Genomic DNA, 20,156 nt, shown 5'->3' with positions numbered 1-20,156 from the left:
TGCTCTGCACATGCACAGAACTCGGGAATCTGCGATCAGCAGTGCACGGCCGAATCAGGCCCTTTAGTTATTATATTAAAAAGCAAAGTTTTTTGTTTGTGCTGTCTTTTGAAGATTTGTGTTAATTTTCCTGTTTTCGTTTTTATCAAGGTCTATGAACATGTCTATGAGACTGTGGATATCAATAGTAGCCCAGAAGTGAGAGCCAATGCCACCGCTAAGGTAAAAGACTCATACAGCAATGCCCCTGTCCACCTAGATGAGTTGCCTTCATCCATCCTCTTCTTAAAGAGGATTCTATTCTCTGTAAAGCGCTGCGGAATACGTGCGCTATAGAAATAACTGGTAATAAATAAATATAGTCTGCTGCCAGTAGCCTATTCCAAAATAGTTCTCACTGCTCCACGTTGTCTAAATGCAAACCTATCTGCTTACCTACTGTTCCACAACGATATTCCCCCAGACTGGATAGTAGAATCGCCCATGTTCCACTGTGCTGAATGCAGGTGTGACAATCTGCTTGTTACAATCTATGGGCCGTATTCAATTCGGAGTGAAAAGCCGTTTTCGTCTGTTTTTTTTATTCTCCGTATTCAATTCCATTCCGTTTTCGCCCATGCGGAAAGTGAAGGCACTGAAATAGGCGATACTTTTTCTCTACAGAATAGCAGGTGAAAACAAGTGTAAAATCGATATTTTGGGGTGCGGATGTTGGGAAAACACTCAAAACCCTTGGTACACCCCTCCCAAAAGACAATTCACCCCAAAAAAAAGAATTACAAAAATTCCAGGAACACCCCAAAAAATGTCTTAGAAATTTTGGGGCAAAAATGACAAAAGTGGGGGCCAACTTCAAAAACTAGCGAAATAAGCTTCTGGTGGTGCTCTAAGAAGGGGCCAAGTGTTTTTGGGATTGCAGGTGCTTGTATGACGGAGGAATTTAACTTTTCTAAAACTTCACATTAGAGACATTAAAATATGCTAGTACCCATTTTCAAACACCCCAAATTTGACAGGATTACTTATTCTCACCAAAAAATACTGCTTAATGCCATTCTTCACCACTTTTGCAAGGACGCTAATAACAAGGATTTTAAACAACTTCAGTACCCCAAATAGTTTTATTAGGGGTATTAGTACACATCTGCATTGATCCCCAATGTTGGTGCATCTTTTTTTTTTGGGGGGGGGGGGGGGCCTGGGGGGTAAGGCTGATTTCCCCAAGTCTGACAGTACTTTCTGCCTGTTCTGCATTCGCCACTTGCCGTTTTCACCTGTTTTGGAATTGAATATGGCGAAAAGCGGGGACGCGCACAGTAAGTTTTCGCGTCCAAAACACGCGATGTAGGCAAAAAGTCGGACAGGCGGAACCCTATGTAGAAGCTTTTTCAGTAAGTAGTAACAACCAGCACCATGAGTGTACAGTAATTCAGACAATGCAGACTCGGGGAGTTAATGCAGCATCTGATGTGACAAGCCACCATGACAGATTAGGTCAAATGATATTGTGATATTCACAAGAATCCTTTCCAAACAAAAACCTGTTTACGTGCCTTTCTGTATTAATGTCCATGCCATCTTGTGATCCAGTAATGGGTCCCTCTAACACCTGCTGTCTATCAGTGTATTAATAAGCAGCTCATTGTGTTGCAGCTCGTTTCAAGAGTGGCTTTATAGGAAGACCAAAGTGAATATATAATCTTTATGGAGGTAGCTGCTGGTTATTGCAATTCTGTACAATGCGACTCCGCGCTGACAAATGTTTATGAAAGGACTTGTTGCCAGTGTCTGTCCTCAGGCTATGGCAGATCCATATGAGGACCACAAACCTCTACAGATGTGTCAAACATATATCTAGCCTCCTTGCTCTATAAAGAGTCCTTCTAGTGGCACAGTAGTGTTGTCTTTTCTTGCAACTTCTTCCCTTCAGATTTGTCCTATTCGCAAAGCGATACGAATTGGAGGCACACGCGGCTCCTGATGATTAAAATGATATGCGGCATGACTGCATTCTGTGTGCGACTGCGGCTGTATCTGCATGCAAAATGCTACGTTACAGTGTTACAGCCACTGACACTGTAACATAGCATTCCGCCTGCTGAATGACTGCAGCCGCGCACAGAATATAGGTACTGTAGGACGCATATCATTTTAATAATCAGGAACTGCTTGTGCATCCTATTCACATCGCTTTGCGAATAAAACGCATTTGAAGGTCAAAAGTCGCACGAAAAGACGCTCTGTGCTCACGCGTTATGTATAACGCGACTTGTAGCACCCGGAGGATAGATGTATGTGGTCCCATCTGTATATACAGTATGTTTGCAGTTGGTTGGCTTAAACATATGCTATATGTGGAACTAACATTCCCTGGTTTTAAATGAAATACAGTTTGGAGTGTAATTGGTGAGTGCAGAGCATGTATAATGTTTTTTGTTTAAATAATGTGGATTAAAGCTAATTGTGTACAGATAGATAGTATTATCATACAGGTTGAGTCTCCCATATCCAAAATGCTTGGGACCAGGGGTATTTTGGATAACGGAATATTCCGTATTTTGGAATATGTGCATACTATAATGAGATATCTTAGGAATGTGACCCCAGTATACACACAGAATGCATTTATGTGTTATGTACACCTTATGCACAGCCTGCAGGTCATTTTATACAATATTTTCAATAATTTTGTGGTTCAAGCAAAGTTTATGTACATACATGAATTTCATTTATATTTCATATACACAGCCTGGAGGTAATTTTATACAATATTTTTAATAATTTGTGCCTTAGACAAAGTTTGTGTACATTGAACCATCAAAAATCAAAGGTTTCATTATTTGAGTCATGCCAAAATTATTCCGTATTTCGGAATATTTGGATATGGGAGACTCAACCTGTAGTAAACACTTGACTACAAACCATTTTAAATAGTGGGGATATAAATTTGACTCATTCAATTTAAAATAAACAGTTTTGTGTTTAACTTTGACCTCCCTAGTGTCTAATAAGCGTGGATTCTTATGGAGCTAATGTATTTCGAGGTCCAGCTTCTTCTCTGTCATCCCTCCAACCCCTCCCCAACACATTGAGGCTCTTGTGTGGAACAGTAACAATACAGTGGTAGAGGGAGTTCTTCCCTTCATGGGGCTAGCAGTACAGTTACTATATGGAGGGTGCCACATACGGTAAGCCTAATCCCGACAGCCGGCTTCCCGACTGTTATATGGAGATAAGGGTCTAAAGACAGGCATCGATATGCCGACGCCCGGAGCCCGACGCCCAACATCCCAGGTTAGGCGGCGAGGAAGGGGGGGTTAGGATTAGGCATTGGGGGGGAAGGTTAGGGTTAGGCACCCCTAAGGGACGGTTAGGGGGTAAAAATAGGTTAGTTAGTACTTACCTTAGGACGATCGGGATTTCCTCCTCTGCCGGGATGTCGCTGTCGGGATTCTAACTGCTGGGCATGGGTCCGGCGGTAAATCATACCAATTCCCCACATACACACAGTTTAAGATTTCTGTGTTATTTTAATTGACACGTTGGAATGCCTAGCTATTATAGGGCATTGCACAACTTGCTTCCGCTGATGTTGTGACATTTTCTCATTAGTAGCCACTGCACCACAAGCATCACAAGTTTAACAACTGATGTTATAAAACCGTAGTAAAAGGACAAGAAAAACAGCTGTACTATTGGTAATTCACCACTGGATGGCAGTATGTTTCTGTTTTATTATTTTACTGATTGGCATATCATTTTAAGGCTGTAATTATTAAAAAAGCACTAAACCTTTAAGATGAGTTGATCTAAATTAGAAAAGGATCATTTGACATTTACAAATGTGTACATCTAAAACTTCCCAAGATCCTTATATAGTAGATGCTATGTTCTATGTAACAGCTGAAAATGATTGTCCTCTGTCTGCTAGTTTACCTTGCTGGTAGTTTTCCTTCTGTACGATTATAGAGTAGGGGGTCTATTTACTGTATGACGGCTTTTCTCCGCTGACAATTATCAGCAGCACAAATTAGTGCAAAACCCAATGTGTTTTACACTTAATAGTATTGCTTTTTAAAACCTGCAGGCACAAGCCACCGTTTAGTAAATATTACCGCTGGAGTCTGATAGGTGTCACCCAAACATTTCGGGCCGTATTCAATTAGCGGCGAAAAGTCCGAATCTACGGAAAAGTATCGCGGATGACGTGATTTCGCCAGGTGGAAAAGTATCGCCGTATTCAATTGCAAAGACTTTTCGCTTACGCAATACAGCAGGCGGAAAAAAGTGCAGAATTGCAGTTTTGGGGTGCAGACTTCGGGAAACCCCCCTGCACTCTTGGGACAGTCCCCCAAAGATAAGCTGTGTCAAAAAAAAAAAAAATGACTTTAGAACATCCCAAAACAGTACTTTCAATTTGGGGGCAGAAAAGTGCAAAGTTGGGGGACAATCTTAAAAACTAGCAAAATAGACTTCTGGGGGGTCCCCAAGTATGGGGTAGGCGTTTTTTTAATTGCAGGTGCTAGCGGCAGTTGTTTTATTGTAATTTAAAACTTCACTTTAGCAACTTAAAAATATGCTAGCACCCATTTTCATGTACCCCAAATTTGCTGGGAGTAGTTATTTTCTTCTCAAAATACTGCTTAATGCTATTCCTCACCACTTGTGTGAATGCGCTAATTGGCACCAATTGTCACAACTGAAGTACACCAAATACCTTCATTAAGGCTAATCGGGGGCATCTATAGTGATCCCCAATGTTAGTGCATCTTTTGGGGGGTTCAGGCTGATTTCCCCATTTCTGACAGCACTTTCTGCCTGGTCCGACATCGCGGCTTGCCGTTTTCGCGTCCTTTGGAATTGAATAGGGCGAATAGCGGGGGCGCGTCCGATAAGTTTCCGCGTCCAAAACACGCGATGTAGGGGGAAAGTAGATTCCGCTGACGGCGGCGAAATTATCGCGGCTAATTGAATACGGGCCCCAGTCCTGATACTTGTACATTGGTCTGTTTTTAGTTTTTAAGTTCCGTTGCTCTTTAATAAACATTTCTGTTTCTTACACAATAGCATTATCAGTTTTCCTGCAGGCAGGAGCGTCCTAACCTTGGGAGACCTGCAATTCAAGAATATTTATTTTGGTTTCTAGCCTAACAGCAGATTGTGTTGCAATACTGGGTGCAGCTACACTTGTAGCACCTAGTACTTGGCAGGAGAAAGTATTTAAAAACCACTTTGAACACCACAATAATCACAGGAATTCATTACAGATTGGCTATATGGAAATCCAAGGGTGTGTGTATTCTAAATGTAGCCTCTCGGATGTGGTAGTTTTCCTTTCCGATGATATAGTATTTTAAAGGGGAGAAGTATCAAAGCTTGCCCATAGCAACCTATCAGCTACTAGCTATCATTCAACAAGCACAGTCTATAAAATGACAGTTAGAAGCTGATTGGTTGCTATGGGAAACTACACAACTTTATCTCTCTCTCAAAGGCTCAATAATTCTCCCCCCTAATCCATAATTACAAACTGCACTGAGTCATTTTAATATTAGTTGTCTAATCATTGTCATGTTTATACAGTATATGCAGTCAGGGGCTTTGAGAGGGGAGGGGGAGCAGGAACTAATAACCCACGATTGTTGGGGGGCCCGGGTCTGCCACCGCCACCCCTCTCCCTTACCTGTCAGCAGCCCAGCACATGCAGGGCTGCAGTAGGACCAAGGAGACTGCTGCCACTGAGCTGCAGCAGTAGTCTCACTCTCCGCTCATTTGCATGTGACGGGGGGAGTGATCACACTGACACGCCTCCTGTAATTAGGCCGCGCCCCTGAGTATAATTGGCCTCGGGCCCAGCTCTCTATGGCCCTGTATGGGCACTGTAGTTTTTGTTTTTTCTAATCACCGTTATTACAGGATGTAACCTACTCGATGCCATAAAAGTAGAATCTACTGCAGTGCCCGGGCTACACATAGGAGGTCACCATCGTAGTTCTGCTGGTATCTGCACCCACTGCGCTTATTAGCACCTATGGGCTATAGTGAGCTGGGAGGCATCGGGTTCACGTATGGTTTCTGAATAGTTGCATAGCTTTGTGGAAAAAGAAATCTCATATATATGGCTATTTCCAGGCATAAATGAGGCACCAAGCTGTGTAGTGTTATTCTGATCATCTCTCCCAGAGTATCCCACGTGTTTACATTTAAAGCTTGGGTGTCTCTGAAAGCGAGCCTGTGGTATTGCATGTCAATACACGTTATACCAAAAAAGTATTAAACATTCCATTAGCATTTTTTTTCTTTATTAATCACCATGTTTACAAGTCATTTATTTTATTGCCATGTACTTTATTAACACCCAAAACGCACACATCAAACAAAGCAGAGTTGCATCTCATAGATCCAGTGTCCCTGTAAATGTTACATGTAGCAGAAGTAAAAGGTGTATCTGTCGGTTGAATTAAACCCAAAAGACTGTGAGCTTGCGAGCAGGGCCCTCTTACCTCTTTGAGGGGTATTCAATATGAAATGTTTACTTCACTGTCGAAGTTAACGTTTCATATCAGAGTTTTTACCTGCGTTAAAGTATCGGGCGCGCTCCCGCTTATCCCCGTATTCAATATAAAATTAACGAAAACGGGAAACTCCGAAGTTGGATTTGCGTAAAGTTACGAATTTTTCCTTAAAAAAATTGTAAGACCCCCCTAAAGTTGTAAAAACATGGGGGATCACTATGGGTACCCCCGTTTTAGCCTTTAATTGAAAGTCGGGGATTTAAATAGCCGCAGCAGGTGTTTTTTTTTCCGACATTGAAGAAGTGATGCAGAAGAGCACTTAGGTTATTTTTTTCGTTTTGTTAAGTGGTCCCATCAAATTTGGGGTACATGAAAATGGGTCCTAGCATATTTTTATGTCCCTAAAGTAAGATTTTAAAAATTCTGCATTTGTGCACCTGCCGCTATAATTCTATTCTTCAATACACCTGCCGCATACTTGCAGAATAGCCCTGAACCTATTTCCCTATTCATAAACATTTTTTTCCCAATTTTTTTTTTTTTCACCCCAATTTTTAAATTAATTTTTTGGGGTGTCCCTAATTTTTTTTTTACACTTTTTTTTTGACACAGTTCTTTTTTAAATGTCATTCCCAGGGGTGCAGGCTATTTTGTTTTAAGCCTGCACCCCTAAACTCCAATTCTGCACTTTTTTTCGACACCTATTCAATGGTGAAAAGTTATCCCCGTTTTTGATCAAAGACTTTTGAAAACTATGATAAGTCTTTGAAATTGAATACGGTGTAAAAGTAAAACCTGCGATAATGACGTAATACCTCCGATATTAACGCAAAAACAATGTTTTCGCTCCCATATTGAATACCCCTATAAGTCTGTTATCACCCAGTCTTGATTTATTACTGTTTTGTACCCAATTATAAAGTGCAACTGAATAGGCTTCTGCTATATAAGTAAACGTTAATAAATAAGTTAATGGCATTTTTGATGGAAGCAAATTGGGACCTACAGGTAGAAAAACTGGCATCTAACGCATGGCTGTATGAAGAGAGCGTGAGAGTTTAATTCTTACATTTAGGTGATTGAAGTCTGTCCTGAAAAATTAAAACATTTTAATACTATTTTTGTTTTTTTTGTTTTTTTGTAGAGTAAAATAAAAAGTTATTCCTAGCAAAACTGACACTAGCACAAAACTATGAGAAACAGACTTGTCAGTGTAAGGGTTAAACAACTGGGACTTCAGTGTAGGGACTGTCAGCGGTGCAGCAGAAAACCCGGGGTAAAAAAGTGGCGTTATTGCAGTAATCCATAAATCGTGGCTCTCAATTAAATCCCTACTACAGTTTTCTTCAGTACAGTTAAGGATATTTATGGAGTGGATTACTTAATATAAACGTTTTTACTTCTGTATATGGTAACGCAGAGTACAAATGAAATTCCTTACTATCATATGGTATTAAGTATGGGATTATCTATAAGGGTAGAGGATAAGCCAGAACATCCTGCTATAGGATCATAAAGCAATGCATAATGGATTAATACAGTAGAAATGGGTCCACTTTAGGTGTTAGGCCATAAGCTGGTTATATACTATGCGATATGTCGTTAAATCAGCCAACGTGCGTCATATCACATAGTGCATCGTCTGGTGTGTACAGACGATATGTCTGTGAACAGCGTCGTTCAGACATCTCATATCCAGGGCCGGCTCTCCCATTAGGACGCCGGGATCTGGGAGGGCGCCCCTGAGTTTGCCTGTCACAAAATTAAGTTCTCTGAGAGAGGTATCCTTGTTGTACTTAATGCAGACGTGGCTGTGGAATTTCTAAGACACCAACTACACACTTTCATCTGAGGAACTGGAAAGGAAGTATTGAGGGGGGGGCAAGCTGATGTTTTGACTAGGGTGCCAAGAATCCTTGCACAGGCCCTGCAGCACAGCCGATGCCGATATATTGTGCAGATATATCGCCACATCTTGCTGTGTTACACTTGCTGCAGGGACCCACCAACACTAACATTTCAACTGAGTGGGCAAATTTTAAATGCCCGCCCAGTTGTGATGTCAGCACAGACACATCGAGCCAACAGATTGGTAAGTGTTTATTGGCTTGCCAATCGGCCGCTCGGTCTGCAGATCCCTGGGTTGGTGGGCGAGTCGCCCAGGTGTGTGTCTGCTAGTCACATGTCCAGTTGCTTGCGAACCTTAATCAACTTACGTGATGAACGTTTACCAATATAAAAGGTCCTCTTGTTAGGTGGGAAAGGTCCATTATTAGAGGACCCAATGCACTTGCAGGATTTAGCACAATTTGGAAATTCTGTGGCAACTGAAAACCGCAGCAGATTTAATTCCGAGAAGGGCAGCCATTGGTTTGCTGTCAGCAACAGAATGCGTCATATATTTAGGCCCCATTCGTTCCTCATCCCTCATAGACTGCCATGTTGTTTTCAGCCCCAATAAGTTACAAACCTTTTAACCATGAGTCCCGTCTGACTCTTTTTTTTTTTCTTGCAGGCCACAGTGGCTGCTTTTGCTGCAAGCGAAGGCCATTCCCACCCCAGGGTTGTTGAACTCCCCAAAACAGAAGAAGGACTCGGCTTCAACATAATGGGTGGGAAAGAACAAAACTCTCCCATCTATATTTCTCGCATTATCCCAGGTGGCATAGCGGACAGGCACGGAGGACTGAAGCGTGGAGACCAGCTGCTGTCTGTGAATGGTGTGGTAAGGAAGCTACTGGCTCTCACTTTGTTCTTCTATATAAAATGGGACAGTTCTGCAATAGCCCGAACTTCTATCTGTTCTTTGGGAGTGTAAAGGAGTCAGCAGGGGTTCAGGGACATGATTGAATTATATAATAATGTGTACCTGTGAGACATATAGGCTGCTGTGCTGCTGGGGTGAGCATCTCCACGGATTGTCCAGGCATGGATCACCCATAGTGCCTCTAGTTAGATGAGGATATTATTAGTTTATAAATAAAAAAAAAAAATAGTAAGTGGAGATCTCCTGTAAGTTATTAAAGATCATGTTGTTGGTGGACAAAAAGCCAGGCTGCCACTCAAACTATAATAAATCCTGCTGCAGGAACAGGTTAGTGACTAAATCAGTTTCCACTATGGCCACACACATCTGGTTAAATAGGAAATTGTGTGGGACATGATAGCCCAGTGGTTAGCATTTATTTTGTGCAACACTGGGGCCTTGGCATCAAATCCCACCAGGGTGTTATCTGTGTGGAGTTTGTATGTTCTCTCAATGTCTGCTTCAGCATCCTTTTCTTGAACAACCTATGTTTAGTGGAAGTTTAAGTGGTCTCTGGCTAAAGTCCTTGGGGTATATTTGCTAAAGTACGGGTTTTTAGAAGTGGAGTTGTTGCCCATAGCAACCAATCAGAGTCTACTTATCATTTATCTAGCACCTTCTAGAAGATGATAACTAGAATCTGATTGGTCTACTAAAAACCCAGGCTTTAGTAAATATCTACTCCGGAGGATCAAAAACAATATCCTGGTTAGACCAGCATGGAATTGTTGTAGTCGTACCCGAAGTCTGCCGATCATCAACATTTTTCTTTTTAATAGTTATCATTCAGAAGAGCACCTTGATTTTAGTTTGTATATTGCATTATGTAATAACAGATGACTAACCCATGAACTGAGGACCTAGCAGGGTAGTAGGACCTTGTTCAGAAAGTTGAGTAACATGGTGGGCACAGTTCCTGGCAGTAGGGGGAAATTCAACACAGCCTTATATGCTTAAAATTATAATTAGCAGCAAACTCAAGCTGTAAGAGGACAGGATGCGACATCAGTGACCACCATATATCATTGATTTGGAGGCAAAACCACAGGAGGAAAGGAGGAGAAGAGACAGACGAGTGGTTGATTAGGTGCGTCCATAGTGTGGTCAGCAGAACTACTTAGAGAGGCCGTCTGCACCCAGAACTCAGTCTGCTATGCCAGTTACAGAGAGAAACAAACAGCCAGCAAGTTTGCAAGCCCTGAAGCCAGAAGCAGAGAGACTATATAAAACAATATTACTGGAAATTCTGGGGGAAGAAGGATGACACAAGTCAGCAAAGCAGTCCTATCATTTATCTAGCACCTTCTAGAAGATAATAGCTAGAATCTGGTTGCTATGGGTAACATCTCCACTTCTAATAACCCGCACTTTAGTAAATATACCCCCTAGTGTGTGGCTGTGGAAATTAGACCACGTTCTGGCCTTGCTTATTCATCCTCATCAGTGAAGATCACAAAGTTTCCTATAGTAAGCCGACATTGGGAGCAGCAGGATTGTATTCCCCACTCCTTGTCATGGTTTTGGTGGATCGATTCAGACCTGCACACCCGTCATTTTCAGACTCATGTAAAGGAAAATGGGGAGAGGGATCCGCACAGAGAGAGATTGTATGATAATCACATTGCATTAACCAACATACAGGTATACATATAGACCTATTGCAGGGTTCTATTCACTCACGTTGGTGATGCTCCCTAGAGCCAAATAATATGCACATATAATGGAGAGAGAAGACGACTCTCTTTTATGTTATATTGTATGAATTAAAATGTAACGTTTTAAAGTCAGTTAAAATTATGTATCTCTAGAAAGTTTGAGTCCATAGAATCACTAAAACAATGTGTAGTATGATTCCTACCTTTGTGGACTCTCTATCTAGTGTGTACATCAGATGTGTCCAAGGAGGAGCCTAAAGAAGAGGCCAAAATCTTCAGAGCAATAATAGAGAACTGGATAGTGTGACTGATTACTCCTTCATAGTTATGTCTATCCCAGTCACTCTGAAACAAACCCCATTATGAGCCTATGTACATACATTTAGTCATAACTCGGATAAATATCTTGGATCAAGTAGGTTCAGGTAAGTATGTGGTAACCTGACTACTAATATAAGTGGGTCTATTTAGAATTGTATAAGGCGACTAATTGTTAACATCAACCTGATATCCTATTAGCAGACTGTTAGAGTTGTCAAACTAAAAAACAGATGATTATTGGTTACATCAATCCCTAATATTTCTCACAGGTGACCATATAGGGCAACAGGGTTGGGTATGAAATCCCAGCAGTCGGGATGCTGCTGGTCAGAATACCGACAGCGGCACCCCGACAGCCAGAATCCCGACACCTAAAGGGAAGACATTTAGGGGTCTATGTACTAAGCAGTGTTAGGAGACAGAGTGAAAAGTGATAAGAAAGTGATAAGGTGCCAGCCAATCAGCTCCCAACTGTCATTTTTCAAACACAGCCTTTGAGATGACAGTTGGGAGCTGATTGGCTGGCACCTTATCACAGACATCACTTTTCACTCTGTCTCCTAACACTGCTTAGTAAATAGACCCCTAAGTGTTTTTCTGACCCCTAACCCTTGCCAATGCCGAAACCTAAACTCCCCCTCCCCGGTGCCTAAACCTAACCTCCCACCTAGTGCCTAAACCTAACACCCCCCCCCCTGTGCCTAACCCTCTCCCTAGTGCAGAGGTGGGGAACCTTTTTTCTGCCGAGGGCCATTTTGATATATATAACATTATTTGCAGGCCCCGTGGATGGCCACGTCCCCTCTGTGTGACTTCAACCAGGGGCGGGGTCACAATCGCCGGTGATAACAGAAATGCCCGGAGCATCCTGAGGATGCTTCGGGGAGCTGTAAGGGCAGCTGTGTGACCATCATTAGCCTCCTAAGGACGCTCCAGACGGCACTGCTGCATAGATTCTGGCTTCAGGGTGCCATTCTAGGAACCCTGCTAGCTAGATGAGGCTAGCAGAAAATTGCTCAGGTGGCCAAACCAAATGACTCGGCACATCTTATACGGCCCCCAGGCCTGAGGTTCCCCATCCCTGCCCTAGTGCCTAACCCCGCACCCTAACCTCCCCCTAACACCTCGGTACTGACCTTCGGGATGTTGGCGGTCGGCATACTGGTGCCGGGAACCCGACCTGTCGGGATTTCGGTGCCGGTATTCAGACCGTCGGCAACCCGCACGCCGGGATGCCGACTGCATCCCAAGCAACAGACCTACGTTAAATCAGCTGGTCAGTGAAACAATTGTTAGAAGTTGTATATGTATTACCACCAAAAATGCAAATGTATGCAATATATATTTCCCATATTCAAACCATGGTACGCCCGCATATTCAATGTTAAGCTAGGAATGGGATAGATACATAATGCAATCACGATACGGTAAACATGGCTTATAATTTATTCAATATGTCACGCTGTTTATAGGGATTCCAAGTCATAAATTAGTCCTAAGAACACACATTCCAATCCAATGTTCTGTTTACTCATAGTGCTGGTCAGTATAAAAAGTTCTCATGTGGCGAAAATATACTCTGACACGGAGGTCTGATAATAATAAAGATAATGTGATTACCAGCAAATACAGCGTTCCACATACATTAGACGAGAGTCATTGTCATTTGTGTATAAAACACATATTCTATCGGACACGGCGGTCCGAATGAAGTTATACAGTTACCAGCATGAATACCAGGGGTGGGGAGGGCGGTCGGCGTGTGCAACTACCTGACCACAGCCATAAGCTGGATGCGCGTTTCGCCTGCTGTGAGGCTTGTTCACCATGTCATAAACTTAAATCAACCAAATTGGCCAAATGTGTCCTGTTCGTTTAGACGCCCATGTCTCACAAATTATATAAGTGATAATGTGGCTTCTGCTATTAGAAGTCACTGATGGTTCCATGACCACATAAAAGCACGAGGCTATAAGCCAGGTGACTTCTAATGTTCACAATTATTTATGGTACAGTTTGTTTTTAACATGAAACCCAATAGTTACACAGTAGATATTGATAGTAAAATGCAAAATATGAATACTATCTTCTATCATGGGATACTTTTTCTTTATTTACAAATTAAAATAAAACTGACAATTAAAGTATTAACTCCTGTTCACCTAAATAATCTCTAGTGCAATCAGTTGCCTCCTGATGTTACATAGTCCATCGGAGATCATTTGTATACAATTAAAGTGTGTCCATTGTAGGGGTGTGCATCGGCCACTTTTCGTGTTTTGGTTTTGGATCTGGATCTTTCTTCGTGTTTTGGATCTGGATTGGTTTTGCCAAAACCACCCTTCCGTGTTTTGGGTTCTGGGTTTTGTGTTTTGGATCTGTATTTTTTTTTAAAAAAGCATAAAAACAGCTAAAATCACAGAATTTGTAGGTTTTTCTGCTCCTATGCTATTATTAACCTCAATAACCTTAATTTCCACTCATTTCCAGTCTATTCTGAACACCTCACACCTCACAATAGTGTTTTTATGTCCAAAAGGTTGCACCGAGGTAGCTGGATGACTATGCTAAGCGACACGAGTGGGCGGCACAAACACGTGACCCATCTAGGAGTGACACTGCAGTGGCAGACAGGATGGCAGTTAGAAAAACTAGGCCCCAAACTTTACATAATGCAAAGAAAAAAAAGAAGTGCAAGATGGAATTGTCCTTGGGCCCTCCCACCCACCCTTATGTTGTATAAACAGGACATGCACACTTTAACAAATCAATCATTTCAGCGCCAGGGTCTGCCACACAACTGTGGCTGAAATGATTGGTTCGTTTGGGCCCCCACAAAACAAGCTGGCAATTAATGTGTCCCTGCACAAACTGGCTCTACGGAGGCAAGATGTCATCCTCATCCTCCTCATCCACCGATTCCTCACCCTCTTCAGTGTGTACATCCTCATCCTCACAAAGTATTAACTCGTCCCCACTTGAATCCAGCACCACAGGTCCCTCTGTACCTTCTGGAGGCTGGTCTCCCTGGAAGAGCTGATAATTCATTTTGATGAACATCATCTTCTCCACATTCTGTGGAAGCAACCTCCTACGCCTTTCGCTGACAAGGTTCCCGGCTGCACTAAACACTCTTTCGGAGTACACACTGGAGGGGGGGCAACTCAGGTAAAATAGAGCCAGTTTGTACAGGGGCCTCCAAATTGCCTCTTTTTCCTGCCAGTACAGGTATGGACTGTCTGACATGCCTACTTGGATGCTGTCACCGATGTAATCCTCCACCATTCTGTCAATGGTGACAGTATCATATGCAGTGACAGTAGACATGTCAGAAATTGTTGCCAGGTCCTTCAATCCGGACCAGATGTCCAAACTTGGTCCTGCCTGCCCTGCATCACCGCCAGCGGGTTGCTTAGGATACCTAAGTTTTTTCCTGGCAGCCCCAGTTGCGGGAGAAAATGAAGAAGGAGCCGTTGACGTGTCACGTTCCGCTTCAGCTGACAGTGTGTTCACCAGCAGGTCTTTGCACCTCTGCAGGCTTGTGTCGGCCGGAAAGAGAGACACCACATAGGCTTTAAACCTAGGATCGAGCACGGTGGCCAAAATGTAGTGGTCTGATTTCAACAGATTGACCACCCTGGAATCCTGGCAAAGCGAATGAAGGGCTTCATCCACAAGTCCCACATGCCGAGCGGAATCGCTCCGTCTTAGCTCCTCCTTCACTTTCTCCAGCTGCTTCTGCAAAAGCCTGATGAGGGGAATGACCTGACTCAAGCTGGCAGTGTCTGAACTGACTTCACGTGTGGCAAGTTCGAAGGGCTGGAGAACCTTGCACAACACGGAAATCATTCTCCACTGCGCTTGAGTCAGGTGCATACCCCCTCCTTTGCCTATGTCATAGGTGGATGTATAGGCTTGTATGGCCTTTTGCTGTTCCTCCATCCTCTGAAGCATATAGAGGGTTGAGTTCCACCGCGTCACAACCTCTTGCTTCAGGTGATGGCGGGGCGGGTTCAAGAGTGTTTGCTGGCGCTCCAGTCTTCGGCACGCAGTCGCTGAATGGCGAAAGTGGCCAGAAATTTTTCGGGCCACCCAAAGCGTCTCCTGCACGCCCCTGTCGCTTTTCAGAAAATTCTGCACCACCAAGTTTATTGTGTGAGCAAAACATGGGACGTGCTGGAATTTGCCCAGATGTAATGCCCGCACAATATTGGTGGCGTTGTCAGATATCACAAATCCCCAGGAGAGTCTAAGTGGGGTAAGCCACTGGGCGATGATTTCCCTCAGTTTCTCTAAGAGGTTGTCGGCGGTGTGCCTCTTACTGAAACCGGTGATACACAGCGTAGCCTGCCTTGTAACGAGCTGGCGTTTCTGAGATGCTGCTACTGGTGACGCTGCTGCTGTTGCTGCGTAAGGTGATAAATCTACCCAGTGGGCTGTCACAGTCATATAGTCCTTAGTCTGCCCTGTTCCACTTGTCCACATGTCCGTGGTTAAGTGGACATTGTGTACAACGGCATTTTTCAGGACACTGAGGACACTTTTTCTGACGTTTCTGTACAGTCTCGGTATCGCCTGCCTAGAGAAGTGGAATCTAGACGGGATTTGGAACCGGGGACACACTACCTCCATCAATTGTCTAAATCCCACTGCACTAATGGCGGATACCAGACGCACGTCTAACACCAACATAGCAGTCAAGGCCTCAGTTATACGTTTTGCTTCAGGATGACTGCTGTCGTACTTCATCCTCCTCGCTAAGGACTGTTGGAGGGTCAATTGTTTAGTAAAAGTAGTGGTGTTCCTACTTCCTCTCTGGGATGATGAACGACTCCCAGCAGCAGCAACAGCAGCAGCGGCAGCAGTAGGCGTAGCAATGCAGGATCCTCCGGAGGAATCCCGGATAGGAGAGTCAGTCATGCCAGTGACATGGCCTGCAGGACTACTTCCGATCCTGTACATATACACACACACTATTCTCTAAGCGATTCTGAAAGTAAGAGTTGCAAAGTCTCAAGGTTCTACAAGTCCCAGAATTTCTGTTTGCAAAACATAAAGCCAATCAGTTTCCAAAGAATTTGGAGCTCCACAGCTGGTTTGCCCATAGCAACCAATCAGATTCTACTTCTCATTTATTTATCACCTTCTAGAACAGTGATTTTCAACCTTTTTTAAATCAAGGCACACTACACAACATTTCAAAATTGCCAAGGCACACCATCCGGCGATTTGGCGTGCGCGACCTATGAAAAAACACACTACATTGGCAACCGCAGGAATAAAACGCACTACATTGGCCCCCGCAGGAATAAAACGCACTACATTGGCAACCACAGGAATAAAACGCACTACATTGGCAACCGCAGGAATAAAACGCACTACATTGGCAACCACAGGAATAAAAGAATCACATTTTTGTGCCCCCACAAAATTAAAAATAAAGCAGTCACATTGGCCTCCACAGAAATAAAGCAATCACATTGGCCCCCACAGAAATAAAGCAATCACATTGGCCCCCACAGAAATAAAGCAATCACATTGGCCCCCACAGAAATAAAGCAATCACATTAGCCCCCACAGAAATAAAGCAATCACATTGGCCCCCTGCAGAAATAGAACAATCACATTGGCCCCCTGCAGAAATAGAACAATCACATTGGCCCTCTGCAGAAATAGAACAATCACATTGGCCCCCACAGAGAAAAAAAACCACATTGCTCCCCAACTTAAAAAAAAGCAGATTGGCTCACCCTGCCCCCGGGCTGGAAGATCTGGCTCTGTCACTGTCGCGGGGCGGGAAGGAAGCGCGTACTCAGTCACTGGGGTGGGCAGAAGCGATAGCTCTGTCAAAAGCGCGGGCAGGAATCGCCGGCTCGTTCACTAGCGTGGGCTTTCTTGGAGGCAATGTGGCGTGCGTGAATTGTGATGTCACGCCGCCGCGTCTAGGGTGGTGACGGCCCGGGCGCATCTGAGCCTCCCAGAGGAGCACAGCGGCAGCCCGGACCATACATTAATGTATAATGTGCCTGGTGGCTCTGACAGTCGCCGCGGCACACTTCACAACTGCCCACGGCACACTAGTGTACCGCGGCACACCGGTTGAAAACCGCTGTTCTAGAAGATAACTTTTCTGATTGGTTGCTATGGGCAACATCACTTCTTAAATAGAACTCCCATCTTAGTAAATTTACCCCTTATTGTCTATTATAATTCTCTTGTATGCATCTCCTTTTTAAACAGGCTGATTGCACATTCACAATTGGATATAATAATATTCTAGTTTTGCATCTTGCCTCTGATATTCTTAAGGAGCTCAGCTGTGTTGTATGCTGAGGTAAAGGTGGCCGTTTGTGCCTCCCTTATGTCCTCAAACCTTTCCTCAGTATTACTTTTCAGGTGGATTGTGCAACATAACGGTTACCTTATAGGTGGGTTAGGTATAATAGGAAATCTAAGACTTAAGAGCCAAGTGGACAGCATTTCTACATTTCCCCAGTATTGCTGATCTGGTTACTGATACCCCTTTTACACTGTCATTAAAATCACTGGTTTTTGCTCGTGAACAGGCTTCAACCTGGGATTTTTGTCAGTGTGAATGGATCAATCCAACTCTGCTAGCTTGCAGGGTTGGGCACTGGTCGTTCCCGTGTCACCCTGCAGTGTTAACGGCGCAATCGGAGTCACGATGACCCGGGTCGTGCCACATGCTAGCTGATTGGCCTGCTTCAGTGGCGCTTGGAGATTACATCATCTCCAAGCGTCCACTGCAACGCCGGCAGACACGGGTCCGGTGTGAACGTTGCCGACCCGTGCATAACCCGGGTTGGCGCCGCAGTGTGGGAAACTGGTCTGATCCGGTTGGAAACGTGTTCCAAATCCCGGGTCAGACTCAGGACTTTGGTGTTAAAGGGGTATAAATGGTCAGGGGCATGGAACGTGGCTCTTGCAGCTCACAGGATTGTGCACCCCTGACATAGTGTAATGATTTTAATGAAGCCACATTTTATGAGTGGGGTCGTCCTGTAGATACAGACTGGAGCATCATCATCGAAAGGCAACTGTGTGTTTTTGTTGTTGGGGTTTTCATCTGTCCTCTATGACCTATGAAGATTTAGAAAGTACAGTTGTTAATCACACGACACTAAATTATACCTGCATGTCATACTGTTTCCTGTGCAGAGCGTGGAGGGGGAGCATCACGAGAAGGCGGTTGAACTACTGAAAGCTGCGCAGGGGAAGGTGAAGCTGGTGGTCCGATACACTCCGCGAGTTCTGGAAGAAATGGAATCCCGCTTTGAAAAGATGAGATCGGCGAAACGCAGGCAGCAGAACTAAAGTGGTGGGGGGGGGGCGTTGTGCACACAAGACACAAACTTTCAGTTTTATCGTAGAATAAATGAAGTTCCCCTGTGAACTACCAATACAATGCTCTTTCCAGATTGACGTACACAGCTGAGAATCCAATACCGTCACAGGTCTTTCTCGCAGGAATGTTCAAACGTTTACAGGGCAGTTTTTAATTACCCTCTTTTTTTAATCTCGGAAGAAGTAAAACAAAAAAAATAAAAGTAAATAAAAACAAAAACAATGTTTTTAATATGATATAGAATGATATACATTTGTAAACTGTTTTATTTTTTCTTCAATTCTTATTCCGCATTCCCATCATATTTAAGTTTCTTTGGAATTGGCTCTAAGTCTTGTTATTTAAACTGTGTGTAGGATGTAAGACCTAGATTTCGAACCGTAGCTTTATTTTGGGGTCTGTGTTGGTGGATTTGTAAAGCGCCATTCCTAGATTAAAGGGTAGTTGCAGCTAACATTCAATTTTTACCCAACATTTTCCCACCTCCAGTCAGCAGCCATAATAGGAACAACCAGAGCGATGTTTAAATGCCCATTTCTACCAGTTGCCAGCATCGGGGGTGTTGGCAAATTGAAGCTGGCTCATGGTACGTCTCACCAACAGCTCAACTATTTGTAAAAGTGGAATGCTGGGTAAAAATATAGTTTTGGCTGGAGTTGCCCTTTAAGACCCGGCTTGTACTGTAATGTAATGTTTTCATAGGTAGCAGTTGCTGTGTTCCTGCCTGTTCAGTGGTACTTGGCATTGATCATTTTTAAATGTTTTGTACATGAAAATGAACCAGAATGGAGTCTTTGCTGTTTTTGTTGAAACTATCAGTAAAATATTTGTCAAAGAATGTTCTAATGAGTATTGAATGCTAAAAATATATGTACGCTGTGTATCCTTTCCAGGCGTGTACAAATGTTTCCGCCCTTTAACCCATAAAGTGCTGCCCTGCGAGGCTCTGGGCAGAGGAACTGGCAAACGTCTGGCCGTATGAGCGTTATAAATGGGTTATAAAAACACTATATTTCTAGGAAAAAGTGAACAGATGCCAATAGAGGGCCTGATTCAGAGCCGGACGCTCTGACCAGAGCGCTCGCTCTGAATCAGGGTCCTCCTACCTAAAAATGGAGCGGCCTCCTGGCCGCTCGCATAGCTGTGGGTTACCACCCACAGCTTATGCGAGCGGCCAAAAGACCATCGTGACCATCGGGCTTGCGACGAGACCCTGCGGTAGGGTCTCGCTTCTGCAAGCCCAGGAGTGCTTTTGGCTCTATCAGAGCCAAAAGCACTCCCACTGACATCACTAGTGATGTCAGTGGGGCCGGACCCAGACGGTAGGCGTTCCCATGGGAACGCCTCCGTCTGGGCAGCCACGCCCCCGACGCGCCCCCCAAAGGGGGCGTGCTGTCACTCACCAGCGACAGCATGCCCCGTTGGTGCGAGACCCATAGCGACAGCTTGGCTGTCGCTATGCGGGTCTCGCGCATGCGCACGACGGAGCTCCC

At 44.0% G+C, this 20,156-nt stretch overlaps 1 protein-coding gene across 1 annotated transcript in view; it reads left to right on the top strand.

Annotated features, from left to right (window-relative positions):
• Positions 1–19,501, top strand: part of LIN7C (lin-7 cell polarity scaffold C) — a 58,380-nt gene extending 38,879 nt beyond the window's left edge. The window contains exons 3-5 of the mRNA XM_088470472.1: positions 151–222; positions 9,031–9,240; positions 18,477–19,501. Of these exons, the coding sequence (XP_088326598.1) occupies positions 151–222; positions 9,031–9,240; positions 18,477–18,632 (438 nt within the window). The 3' untranslated portion in view covers positions 18,633–19,501. The remainder of the gene's footprint in view (positions 1–150; positions 223–9,030; positions 9,241–18,476) is intronic.
• The last annotated feature ends 655 nt before the right edge of the window (positions 19,502–20,156 follow it).

This window comes from Taudactylus pleione, unplaced genomic scaffold (assembly GCF_031769625.1).
Source record: "Taudactylus pleione unplaced genomic scaffold, aTauple2 ptg000100l, whole genome shotgun sequence".
NCBI classification, from domain to species: Eukaryota; Metazoa; Chordata; class Amphibia; order Anura; family Myobatrachidae; genus Taudactylus; species Taudactylus pleione.
Note: the sequence above shows the minus strand (reverse complement) of the source record. Positions and strands in the feature narration are given on the sequence as shown.